Source organism: Paroedura picta, chromosome 1 (assembly GCF_049243985.1).
Source record: "Paroedura picta isolate Pp20150507F chromosome 1, Ppicta_v3.0, whole genome shotgun sequence".
NCBI classification, from domain to species: Eukaryota; Metazoa; Chordata; class Lepidosauria; order Squamata; family Gekkonidae; genus Paroedura; species Paroedura picta.
Window position 1 is genome coordinate 21,679,839 of NC_135369.1, and position 12,474 is coordinate 21,692,312.

The following is a 12,474-nucleotide window of genomic DNA, read 5'->3' on the forward strand; positions in this document are numbered from 1 at the left end:
TCTGGAAATATCCCTACCTTTAAAAACTAAAGTTGTGTACTATTAAGCAGACCTATGGAATTGTGCCTCAGTGGATTTGATATAGAACCGTACTGTCCCACAGCTCGTCCTACACATTTCTCAAAGTGCTACTACCGTTTCTGTGACTTGAGGAGAAATCATGGTACAAGTTACAGTACCCACCACAATCATCAAGTTTACTGGGAACACCATCCTAAGCAGAGTAATATCCTTCCTAGAGTATTGAGGTCAATGGCCTTAGAAGAGCATAACTCTGCTTAGGATGGCACTGCAAGCCACCTGAAACCTAATTGGGTTGGTGTGAGGATAGCATATAAGAGAACCACGTATGCTGCCCTGAGCTACATGGAGAAGAGTGGGATGATTGGCAGGCAGGCAGACTGGCATGTGGTCGACAGAACTCAGCTTTTCTTTCCATGTCCGACATACTTGCCATGTGATGCAAGAAACGGAACAATATATACTTGTCAGAAGAGAAAAGAACACTCATCACCACTGCTTTCTAGAGTTCCTTAAAGCTGCTAGACCCTCTCAATTACTGCTCAGATTCTTGCCAAGTTGCATTTTTACTGCAGCTGTTTCCCCTCTGTGAACAAATACCCTTCTGGCCTGTTTACACAAGACATTTTTTAAAAGCCATATAAGGTTTCCTTTTCCAGGACTAAGGCCTTCATGCTGGGCCTGTTGAAGTGATCCATCCTGCCTGTTACCAAATTATTCTCCAAGGCTATTCCTCTGGTTGCAAATGAGTGGAAACTTTGGGTCATTTGGAGGAGATGAAATATTTCAGGTGCATTTTGAATAACAGTTCATACAGATGAGCTACCATTTAACATCCGTGGGTAAGAGTGACTTGTCTCACAACCTGCTGAAGAGCAGTAGGAGAAATCTTTTCTAGCTCTGGAGCTCATGTTCAAAATGAAACCGATTCTAACCTGCAATTGCATTTAGAGAACCAGAGAGCAGCCATACTTCTCGATCAGTAGATTCAAAGTGGATAGCTGTTGGTGTGCCTGCACAGGGCATGTTATACCTTGAGTAAAACTTTGCCGGTCTTAAAGGTGCCACTGGACTCAAAATTTGTTCTTCTACATCAGTAGTTTACAAATCCTTCTTTTAGGAAATACTTACCAAAGGTGACCAGTATGCTCAGGAACTCCTCTGCCTGCCTGCCGTGGTAGCACCGTTCATTGCAGAGGCTTCAGGAATAGGCTCAAGTAGACCATGTGGAATACTAGCCAAGGCCTCTTTAGCCCCAACATTTTTTTGCCTGAATTCAGAGCTAAGGCTAAATAGAACACACCTAACAAAGAGTGCTTGCACTCGAAAGCTCAGGCCTTGAATAAATCTTTGTTGGTCTTAAAGGTGCCACTGGATTTTGTTTTGTTATGCTGCTTCAGACCAACACGGCTACCCACTTGAATCTATCTCCCAGAGAGCCAGTTTGGTGTAGTGGTTAGGAGTGCGGACTTCTAATCTGGCATGCCGGGTTCGATTCTGTGCTCCCCCACATGCAACCAGCTGGGTGACCTTGGGCTCGCCACGGCACTGATAAAGCTGTTCTGACCAAGCAGTTATATCAGGGCTCTCTCAGCCTCCCCCACCCCACAGGGTGTCTGTTGTGGGGAGAGGAATGGGAAGGCGACTGTAAGCCGCTTTGAGCCTCCTTCGGGTAGGGAAAAGTGGCATATAAGAACCAACTCTTCTTCTTCTTCTTCCCATGACTGTTTGTGGCAACAGAAGACAATGGCCAGTAGCAATGGCCAAGATGTTTTCAGAAACGTTTGATCTCATTGGGAAAACTGATATGTTTCCAAGGAGACTCACACTTCATCAGAATACAGTTTAGGAAACCTCTTGATTAATCAACATTTGCGTATAAGAGCTAACATTACATTATGTTTGTCCCTTTGTATGTCTAGTGTTGGTGGACAAATCGAGGTCAGGGAGGCAAAAGGGCAATAGAAAAGCTGGCAGAGCATAGGAAAGAGTACTATTTCAGGAACGTGTAATGGACCACAGCACAATTGGCTATGTGCCTGTCCCAGCCTTAAAACTTCCTTGACGTTTGTGGAATGCACTTATTGCCTGAGAAGGGGAGGGGAGGAAAGCAGGAATTAGGATTCATTTTGGCTCAGTTTCAAACAGCCAGGGTTGACTTTTTGGAGGTGAGGACAGCATGATGACCCCCAAATTCAAGGCCAAAATTGAAAGTTTGTTTCTTGAGCCGAAGCTACATACAGGTTAAGCTTTATGTTGTTTGGTTTACAATTTTCTATGGTCACAGATTAAATGGAAAAAGTTACATTATCTAGAATGTATCTTCCGATTTAAAACGGCACTCCTCAGCTTCAGCATGGCATCAACGGCACAAAGAATGCATACAGAACAAGCTCTGGCTGTCTGATCTGCAAATGCCCTTGCCAATAGAATTAGCATGTGAAAAATTGGTCAAAAGGAAAGATATGTAATAAATTTTGCCTACATTTTGCAACAAGAAGCTGATGATCTGAACCACAATCGGCTCCTGGTCTTGTTTTTACTGACTGTATAGAACTTCTCCATCTGTGGCTGCAGAGCACATAGTCAATCTGATTTCTGTGTTGACCGTCTGGTGTTGTCCATGTGTAGAGTCGTCTCTTGGGTTGTTGGAAAAGAGTGTTTGCTATGACCATTGTATTCCATTGTAGAAAGTAGGGGAAAGCACTAGGCCACTCAGGTATGAACTAAATCATATCCCTAATAAATATACAGTAAAGGTAAAGGTATCCCCTGTGCAAGCACCGAGTCATGTCTGACCCTTGGGGTGACGCCCTCTAGCGTTTTCATGGCAGACTCAATACGGGGTGGTTTGCCAGTGCCTTCCCCAGTCATGACCGTTTACCCCCCAGCAGCAAGCTGGGTACTCATTTTACCGACCTCGGAAGGATGGAAGGCTGAGTCAACCTTGAGCCGGCTGCTGGGATCGAACTCCCAACCTCATGGGCAAAGCTTTCAGGCAGCTGCCTTACCACTCTGCGCCACAAGAGGCTCTTAAATATACAGTAGAGATGACAAATAGATTTAAGGAATTAGATATGATAGACAGAGTGCCTGAAGAACTATGGATGGAGGTTCTCAACATTGTACAAGAGGTAGCAACTAAAACCATCCCAAAGAAAAAGAAATGCAAGAAAGCAAAATGGTTGTCTGAGGAAGCTTTACAAATAGCTGAGGATAGAAGGGAAGTGAAAGACAAGGGAGAAAGAGAAAGATATACCCAACTGAATGCTGAATTCCAGAGAATAGCTAGAAGAGATAAGAATGCCTTCTTAAATGAACAGTGCAAACAAATAGAAGAAAACAATAGAATAGGGAGGACCAGAGATCTCTTCAAAAAAACTGGAGATATGAAGAGAACATTTCATGCAAAGATGGGTATGATAAAGGACCAAAATGGTAAGGACCTCTCAAGAGGATCTTACCTGTCTCTTGAGAAACCTATATGCAGGTCAAGAAGCAACAGTGAGAACCGGGCATGGAAACACTGATTGGTTCAAAATTGAGAAAGGAGTTGGCTGTATACTGTCACCTTGCCTAAAATTCTTTACGTTAACTTATTTATGTTAGCATGTTAGTATATATTGAGCTCCATGTTACAAACTTGTGGCTGTGTAAAATTCTACAACAGTGAAGATGAAGAACTAGTGCTGTTCATTTGCTTATAAGTGTTTCCTTCAAAGCAACAGCTTCTTTGGCTTGAGAGTAACTGTATTCAATAAACATAACTGCATTTTAAAATAATTAAATAAACACTGCATTTCAGGAATGTTTAAATTCATTCACACAATTGTAGGTGCAATGCTTCTGCTCAGGGAATAAGCTATATTTTGGCTTTTGATTCTTGGGGCACTGGAGATATTATTTTAATCCCATTTCAGCATTGGTTATTTTTAGCATCGGTTAGCCCTGGGTGTTCAGTTTACAGCACCCGTTGTAATTTTAAAAGCTGTTTTTTGTGTTAAGTACTGTTCAGCCTTTTTTAAAGTAACATCTCTAGAGATACTCCAGTGCATTTTCACAATTCCAATTATTGCAGCATTTAATTTGATCATTCGACTATTTATTTTATTTTGCGATATTAGTCCCCAAAACAACTTTGGACGTTTTTAAATTGGATTTTTGATGGATCTTTGAATGTACCCTTTTTATAAAGATTTCCGCTACTATCCATTTGTTGCACTTACATTCTTGGAATTACCAGAAAAATCATGCTTTGGATTAAATTAAGCAGCTACATTCCGAGCATTTGGGGATCTTTTAACATTCAAATTTGTTAAGCAGATCCAGCTAGGTAACGCACTTGGCTTGAAGTAGCAGGGCAAAACTGAGGCCCAGTAGCACCTATTTCACTTCATCTGAAGTACGCATGCACACGAAAGTTTATACCCAGATTTAAACTTCAGTCTCAAAGGTATCACTTGCGATTAGCCCAAGGTATCACTTGCGATTTAATTTGGAAGCGCTGCTCTTCCAGCCAACAAACGTCCCCCCCTCCCATCATGTACCCGAGTCTATCCATTCCCACTAAGGCAGGGTCGAGGCTTGAACTCTCCCTCACATCTGGCTATTTAAGGCAACTCTTCATAACTCAGCCCCTTCTCCCACCAAAAGTCCCCTCATCAGTCATAGGCCGCCACACCCACTCGCCTAAATTCTCCTCAGCCTGCTACGAATCACCCCAACCCCCCCCCCCTTCCGCGCGCTCCATTCGTTCGCGACGTTCCTCGGCCCCCTTCCTTTCCTTCCCATTGGATAAAACTTTAATGATGGTGCGGAGCCGCTGGACTCAGTCTTCTTTCTCATTGGACAGTTATGCGTCACTCCGCTCTACTTCTCTCCCCCCCTTCCCAGTGCAGCCTTTTTATTATTTTTTTCCCTTCTAACTGAAAGCCGGCATCTCTTCCACACACGCTGTCCACGCGCCGCCAGCTGCCTTCCGATTGGCCTCCCGGTTTGTAAACACGGCGAGGCGGCCAATAGGAGCGCTGTTCACGAGGGCAGCACGAGGGGACACGAGCCGGCTGCATGGAGCAGCTCGAGATCAACAACCCCGGGGAGGGTGGAAAAGGGAGGAGGAGATATAAAAGGCCGCATCCGGGTGTAGCCGCGCATTAGCCAGTTGGGCGCTGAGTGCGAGAGGTGCTGCCGTGCACGAGCTAAAACTTGACCCTCGCCGTCCCGCAGGCTATTTCGCTAAACGCTTGCCTTTTGTTTTTACCCGTGTTTGGAAAAAGCCAATTCCAAAAAGGGGCCGAAATTAGATTTTATCATTCTTTTTAGCCCTTTAGCCTTTTCCCATTTCGCGGTGTTCCCAAGCATTTCTCGCCAAGAGGACCAGCGTCAATTAGGTTGCGCGCAGGCATCGTTGCTTCCAGCCATGGTGATGTTCAAGAAGATCAAGACCTTCGCTCTCGCCTTCAGCGAGTCCGAGAAAATCTACAGCAGCGGGGAGAAGGTGGCCGGGCGAGTGACCGTGGAAGTGGCCGAAGTCACCCGGGTCACCGCGGTCAAGATCCTGGCTTGCGGGGTGGCCAAGGTCCTGTGGATCAAGGGGCCCCAGCAATGCAAGCAGGAGATGGAGTATCTTCGCTACGAAGACGTCCTCACGCTGGACGACCATCCCGCTGGTGGGTATCCCCGTGTGGCTGGCTGGCTTTTGTTCTGTGTCTTTGGGTGCCTGCAGCTTGGTTGGGCATTGATGTTGTCTATTATTTTATTTATCTTTCAATTAAAAATGAAAACCTCGTGAGAGGCAAAGCGGGCCCCTTTATAGACTGTTCCAGTTTCATTAATCTTAACGTGTTTGCTTGGAAGTTCACTTAATGGGATTTGCTCTCTGTTCAGTAGGCTTCCCTTTCAGCCCTGTGATTTGACTGGGGGTTGGTTTCCTCAAATGGGAAGCTTTTAAAACTTGGCTCTGGTTTGGTCTCGTTGTCACAGTATTTATAGGCTGCATGTTTAGCCCAATTTATTTTTAAAGCCTATTTTTCTGGAACTTGGTGTAAATTTACAAAAATTTCAAGTCAGATACCATCAAGGTGCCCAGTAAACAGTGGAATACGGTTAAGCTTAGAAAGCTAGAAAACATTTAGGGGGGTTATATATGTAACTTGTTATGTTTTTATGTCTGTTTTAATGGGATTTTATTGGGGTTGTTGGACTTCTGTGACTCGCCGCGAGCCTTCGGGGAGTGGCGGGTTATAAATTGAAGGAATAATTAAATAAATGTTTGTAGGGTTGCATTTATGGGAATGGAGGTGGAACTCAGCCACTTAAAAAGTTGTGTTTTTAGGAACGCCCACTGCCCATTTCCAATCTAATGCATGATTGCTTAGAAATAAGTCTTGATAGACTAAACTTGGATTCCTCATGGGAACACTGCCTTGGTCTTAGATGGAAGAGGATGGAGACTAGGAAACAACACATAATTTTTAGGCTTGGGTATTGGCAGAGCAAGGGAGGGAACCTTCTGAACTGAACAAAGGATACTGGGGTGGGTAGAGTGGATTGCCTTTAAACGTCTGGAAGCACCTTCCACTGTATTATGAGCTTCCTCTGCTACATTAGTTTCCACAGGAAAAGAGTGAGTACAGTACATCCCAGAAACAGGTGCTGCAATATGGAATTGGCTGACTAGGTTGGCTGGCTATGGACACACTTCATACAAGGACTCCTTCTCCCCCTCCCAGTGTCATAGCTGTCAAAGTTGGCAGCCAATCTCTGCGAGTGATGAGTAAGCTGGGGCCATGAATTGAGAAATTCCTTAGATGGCTGGCTCATGTAATTCATTCTTTGCAGTATCATAGGGGGGGTAGCTCTCCAACAGATTGTTGATGTTAGCTGCGTGTAGTGTACTAAAAGTAGAGGTATTTATTGACATTCCAGTTCCTCAACTAAAAAATGGGGATCTCCTAAAACCCTTGGGCCTAAAATCCCCAGACATATCTGAGCATGTTGGCAAGAAGCATTTACTGCATAATGTAATTGAAACCTGTTCTATCCAGAAGACTAACAGTTTTTCCCTCTTATGATCTCTTTCATAGATACAGATGGCTCTGTGATTCTGAGGCCCGGGAACACCTACGAATACAAATTTGGATTTGAGCTGCCGCAAGGGTAGGTATTTGACAAATGTGGCTATAGAAACATTGCACAGCACAAGGTTGTTACTTCCCTAAGCTTCCTGTGTCTAATGAACATCTTGTGTGTGTTTTCCAGGCCTCTTGGTACTACCTTCAAGGGGAAGTATGGCTGTGTTGATTATTGGGTGAAGGCTTTCCTGGATCGCCCATCTTTCCCAACTCAAGAGATAAAGAAGCGCTTTGAAGTTATGGATCAGATTGACGTCAACACCCCAGATTTGATGGTAATTATCATTTTGGCGGCTTTCATCTTGCTGCTAAGCCGGCAGTGTACTCACTCCGTCAATGTTATTGTGGAAACTTGTGTTAAACTGGCCATCGTTTTAGAATCATTTTAGTGGGCTGATCTAGAATTGTCAGCTTAAAATGCTTGCTTTTTAAAATTGTTAGCCTTGAATGCTTTATGCAAATGTCTTGTTTTAATGGATGCTTTATAAAAAAAACCTTTTTGAATGTCTAGTTATAATTTAAGTTCTAAATGGGGAGAGGAGAACCTTGTTAAGGTTGGGTAAGAGGTCAAGCACCCAAGGTTTATGTGGGCAGGACTACAGTTTGAAAATAAGGCAATACATCTCTCAGGTTTTAGATGTTATGCTCATGTCTCTTTATGTGCTTTTATTTTACAGTCCCCTGTTGCTGCCAAGAAGGAGAAGAGAGTGTCCTGTATGTTCATCCCTGATGGTCACGTCTCTGTTAGTGCCAGCATTGACCGCAAAGGGTTCTGTGAAGGTGAGCCTTTGAGCCCCCTTGCTTTGGGGAGCGAGGGTGTCGAGGGAAGGAGGGGAGAAAACATTGTACAGGAGAGTAGTGCTAAAATTTACTGTCGTGACCATTCATGGTCAGAGTAGTTCAGCAGTGGAATAGGCTGCCTAAGGAGGTGGTGAGCTCCCCTTCACTAGCAGTCTTCAAGCAAAGGTTGGATACACACTTTTCTTGGATGCTTTGGACTAGATGGCCTGTATGGCCCCTTCCAACTCTATGATTCTATGGTCCAGGCGCCGCTCAAGGCTGCAGGGTTGGAGAACAGCTGATGGGGAACTAGAACCAGCTCCAGAGTAGCTTACACCGGGGAATGTTCCATTAAGTTCTGAAGTAGCTCCGAACCACATAGCAAAGAAAGCTCTGTTGAGTCTGAAGTTCCAAAGTCTTAAGTGGTTTCTCCACCTTGCTCTTCCAGGTGATGACATCTGCATAAACGCAGACTTTGAGAACACCTGCTCCCGAATTGTGGTGCCGAAGGCAGCCATCATTTCCAAGCACACCTACCTGGCTAACGGGCAAACCAAGGTCTTCACCCAGAAGCTGTCCTGCGTGCGAGGCAACCACATCGTCTCTGGCATGTCCGAAACTTGGCGTGGCAAGACCCTCCGAGTCAAGAAAATCAAGCCATCTATCCTGGGCTGCAACATCTTGCGTGTAGAGTACTTCCTGCAGGTGAGACTAGAATACAATGGTTGTACTCAAAATTGTACTTGGATGTCTCCCCTTAGTCAGTAAACTGTCTGCTCTGAATCTGTTATCAAGCTGGGCACGGTAAATGCAAGGACTAGGAGCAGGAGTTGAGTCTGGGTGGGGCCCTAAAGCTTGTACTGAATGCAGGGGGTTCAAGCCTTGACTGGACAAGTGAATAATCTACAGCTGGCAGACACGTTCTTGGAATTTCTTTGGGAGGGCTGTCCCCTCAGATTTCATATTCATCTTTGAATATAAGCATTTTTATGCAAGGTAGTGGCATATCTTTGTTTGCAAAACACTGACTAGATGCATTTGAATGGGCACAAGGCATAGTTCTGAACTACTGTTTTTGGTGATGGAGTGATGCCTTGTGTGCGTGTTCAACAGCTTTCAGTGTTAAATATGGGCTATTGTTCATCTTTAATTTTTAAAAAACAGCCAGTTGAGAGATTTCCAGGTAGTTCTTGATATTCTTACCTCCCAAGATTGACCCTCACCACCACTTTCCTTTCTCTCATTGCAGATCTATGTCAGTGTCCCAGGTTCCAAGAAGATTATTCTGGAGCTGCCCCTTGTCATTGGCAGCAAGTCTTCTGGCATCGGCAGCCGTAGCTCCAGCATGGCCAGCCAGGCTAGTTCAGAAATGAGTTGGGTGGATCTCAACATCCCTGATATCCCTGAAGGTGAGTAGAGACCTCTTCATTTGGGGGAGGGGGGAGATTATGGGTCCTAGACTTGGAGAATGGGTGGCAGGCCTCAAAGCAAAGGGAGCTGTTAGGAAACAACCTAACCTGATTTTGGCTAACCTGAACCTTCTTCCTCTGCAGCACCTCCTTGCTATCTGGACATTGTCCCTGAAGACCACCGCCTGGAGAGCCCTACCGCCCCTCTTATTGATGAGCTGGACAACTCCTTCGACAGTCCCATCTTCATGTATGCGCCGGAGTTCAAGTTCATGCCCCCACCAACCTACACGGAGGTGAGGCTTCCCAGCTGTCTTGGACTGAAATGCAGCCCCAGAATAGCTGATGCACCCAGCAGAGGTCTTTCTGAATCCAGGAACCCATTCTACAGCTAGATATCTAGTCTAGTTTTTGCATAAGTAGTGTTTTGGCTGCATGTCTGACTTGCAGGCAATTAAGATAAATGAACTAATTAAGGGTACCTTTTTTGCCTCTTTTCCTAGTACGTCTGCAATGAGTGCAAATGAGGGAAATGCAACAAAGCAGAAGAAAGTGGTGGTGGGGGGGTCATGAAAAAGTAAATTGAAGAGGAATCTGTTAATGTTTGAGATAGGGAAAGATGAGTGCCCCCCCCCCCCCAGCTTCCACTTCTCCAAGGAAATGTGATCATGTGCAGACTTCAGACTAGGCCTTCATCCCCCCTTCTTTGTGCTTCTCTCTTCCCAGGTGGACCCTTGCATTGCCAACAACAATGTCCAGTGAGCATCAGCTGACAGAAACAACTTTTACAGAGTTGTCTTCTCCAGGCTTTTCAGGACTCATTGAAGCATTGCACTCACAGATTTGCACCGGACGGAAAATTCCTGATTTTTTTTTTTAAATAAAAAAGGGAAGATTTCATGGTGGCAGGACACTCCGCAGTCTTGCAAGGAAACAAAGCAGTGGTCAGCAAGGAGTAGAACTGCAGAGCTGTTTTCCTTTCATGCCTTTTGTCCAAAGGTCACTTGGCATAGGCTAAAAGAAGCCTCTCATGGGTCTTGGCTTCCCTGCTTCCTCCCTACAGTGGCTTTAAGAATCCCCCCTAAAAAAAAAATCAGGTGCTGAAATAAAACTTAAATAAAAACTTGGGGGTAGGAGCAGATGGGAGTTTGTAGAAGCAGGGAGTGTGGTATTTTCCTGTCGAAGGAAAGGGGAAAACCCAACAGACTAATGGCTAGAAGACTGAACAGCAGAACATGGCAGTGTGCCAATGATACGTGTATCGATAACTTTGTATCAGCGATCAAAAGTGCTTTGAACCTTATGATCTAGCTACAGACATGGGGGGGGGAAGGGTTATGTCTGACAATTTCAATACTAGAACAAGCTTTTTTTTTGTATGTGTTGCTTCCTGAACAAATGTTTTCTTTAAACACTTTAACCTCGTGGGTGGGGGAGCTCTTATCTGTGGGAGATGTGTTATTAGAGTGTTCTGTGGGTGTGGCCAGAGATGATGGGTTGTGTTGTTGGTGCTAGATGTACAAGGCAAGAGGTGAAAACAGAAGGATTTAGCAGGTAGTGGAAGGTGTTGTTTATGCCACCAAATTGTTCCAGGTGGATGAGAGAACAGGCCCGAGAAAAAGGGGGTGGGAGCTCCTGTTGGTTAATTCAGTGGTTGTATTTCCGAATGTTCTTTCGTTTTGTCATTTAACAAGCAAACTTGTATGCTGCTTAGAAATGTAGCTTTTCAGAAAAGTGGCCGGTTTTGAAAGCCTCACAGCTGACCATTTACGTAGCACTTAATATTTCCTGTATTTATGTTTAACTTGACATCTCCTAAGTATAAACCAACCAACGTTTTTGGTGGGTTAAGGGAGAAAGAATCACTAGGTTTATTTTCTTTGTATCTGTGGGTTTTTTGTCTTCTGTATTATGTGGGTAAACCAGTGTTGGAAGGCAATGGGGGTGTGGGGGAGATGGCAACCGAACAGCAGCAGCCTCATAATGCAGGGATGAAATTTGAGGCCTTGAAGGAGGGCGTCTTCTCGGTGTCTTCCTGTTGCAGTGAGAACTCTCAGGCATTCCCTTGCTGCCTTGGTGTCAAAAATAAAGCCCAGCAATATCCAAATGCACTAGACCAAAGACCAATGGTGCCAAACAGTCTTCTTCCATGCACAGCTGACAAGCAATGAGTAAAAACCATACACCTCATAGCCATAGCTGAAGGCTGACTTTAAATCACAGTGCATGCTGTTTTGCTTCTGGGCTGCTCTCTGGCCAACTTTCCACCTCCCCAATGCTTGGTTTATCCCCCACTGACAGAATAAAATGCACTTTTTCAAAAAAAATGTATTTGTTAATAGCACTGTATATCCGAAGTGTTAACTGATCCCAGGCTTTGTCTGCCCAGAGCTCGGTTTGTTAAAAGGATACTGTCTAAGTGATGGTCAGACACAAATCTTGAAATGTGCTGACGTGTCTTTTTCTACTGTGGATTTATTTTCTGTGTATTTTGCTTTTGTATGGGTTTGAAAATGTTGATGATATTTTGTACTGTTGTCATTCTACAGAAAGCCCCTTTGGGGGGTTCCATTTTTAATAAAGTTTTTTTCAAAATTTAAATATGTCTCGACTTCTCTTGTGGTCTCTGACACTGCTAGGGACTCCTGTTACTCTCAAGTTCTATGGGAACGCAAGTGGGTTTTCAGATGTGCTTGCAATTTTGCCCAGTTCCAGATTAACCTGAGAACTGGGGAGGACAGAGCTTGGAAAAGGGGCAGGTGTGCTGGAGTGTAACTTGGGTTGCCAACTCCCAGGTGACAACTGGAGATGTCCTACTATTATGACTGATCTCTAAGGCTAGGCAACAAGATTAGTTCAACTATAGAAAATGACTGTCTTGGAAAGGGGGCATTAGGCTCCAATGGGATCCCTCCCCAAACCCTGCCTTCCTTAGGCCCCACCCCCAAAATGTCCAGGTATTTCCCAACCTGGGACTGGGAATTTGGCAACTTCAAGGGAAACCTGTAGAAAAAGTTCCTGAAAACCAAGGGTAGTTTGTTAGCATTATTATTCCATATATAAAGTACATTCCAAAATGAAGCTTCAGGTCCTTGACAGCCATTGCTCCCAGGCCTGTTCTAGTCATCATC

The 12,474-nt window shown here is 44.6% G+C and overlaps 1 protein-coding gene and 1 long non-coding RNA gene across 2 annotated transcripts in view; one reads left to right on the forward strand and one right to left on the reverse strand.

Annotated features, from left to right (window-relative positions):
- Positions 1-1,558, reverse strand: part of LOC143832639 (uncharacterized) — a 53,998-nt gene extending 52,440 nt beyond the window's left edge. The window contains exon 1 of the long non-coding RNA XR_013229340.1: positions 1,153-1,558. This is a non-coding gene — a long non-coding RNA (uncharacterized LOC143832639). The remainder of the gene's footprint in view (positions 1-1,152) is intronic.
- Positions 1,559-5,164: 3,606 nt separating this feature from the next.
- TXNIP (thioredoxin interacting protein) lies at positions 5,165-11,944 on the forward strand. The gene is made up of 8 exons (XM_077326398.1): positions 5,165-5,690; positions 7,107-7,179; positions 7,282-7,429; positions 7,832-7,934; positions 8,383-8,639; positions 9,184-9,343; positions 9,488-9,639; positions 10,070-11,944. Exons 1-8 carry the CDS (start codon positions 5,441-5,443, stop codon positions 10,103-10,105), a joined length of 1,179 nt encoding a protein of 392 aa, XP_077182513.1. The 5' UTR covers positions 5,165-5,440; the 3' UTR covers positions 10,106-11,944.
- The last annotated feature ends 530 nt before the right edge of the window (positions 11,945-12,474 follow it).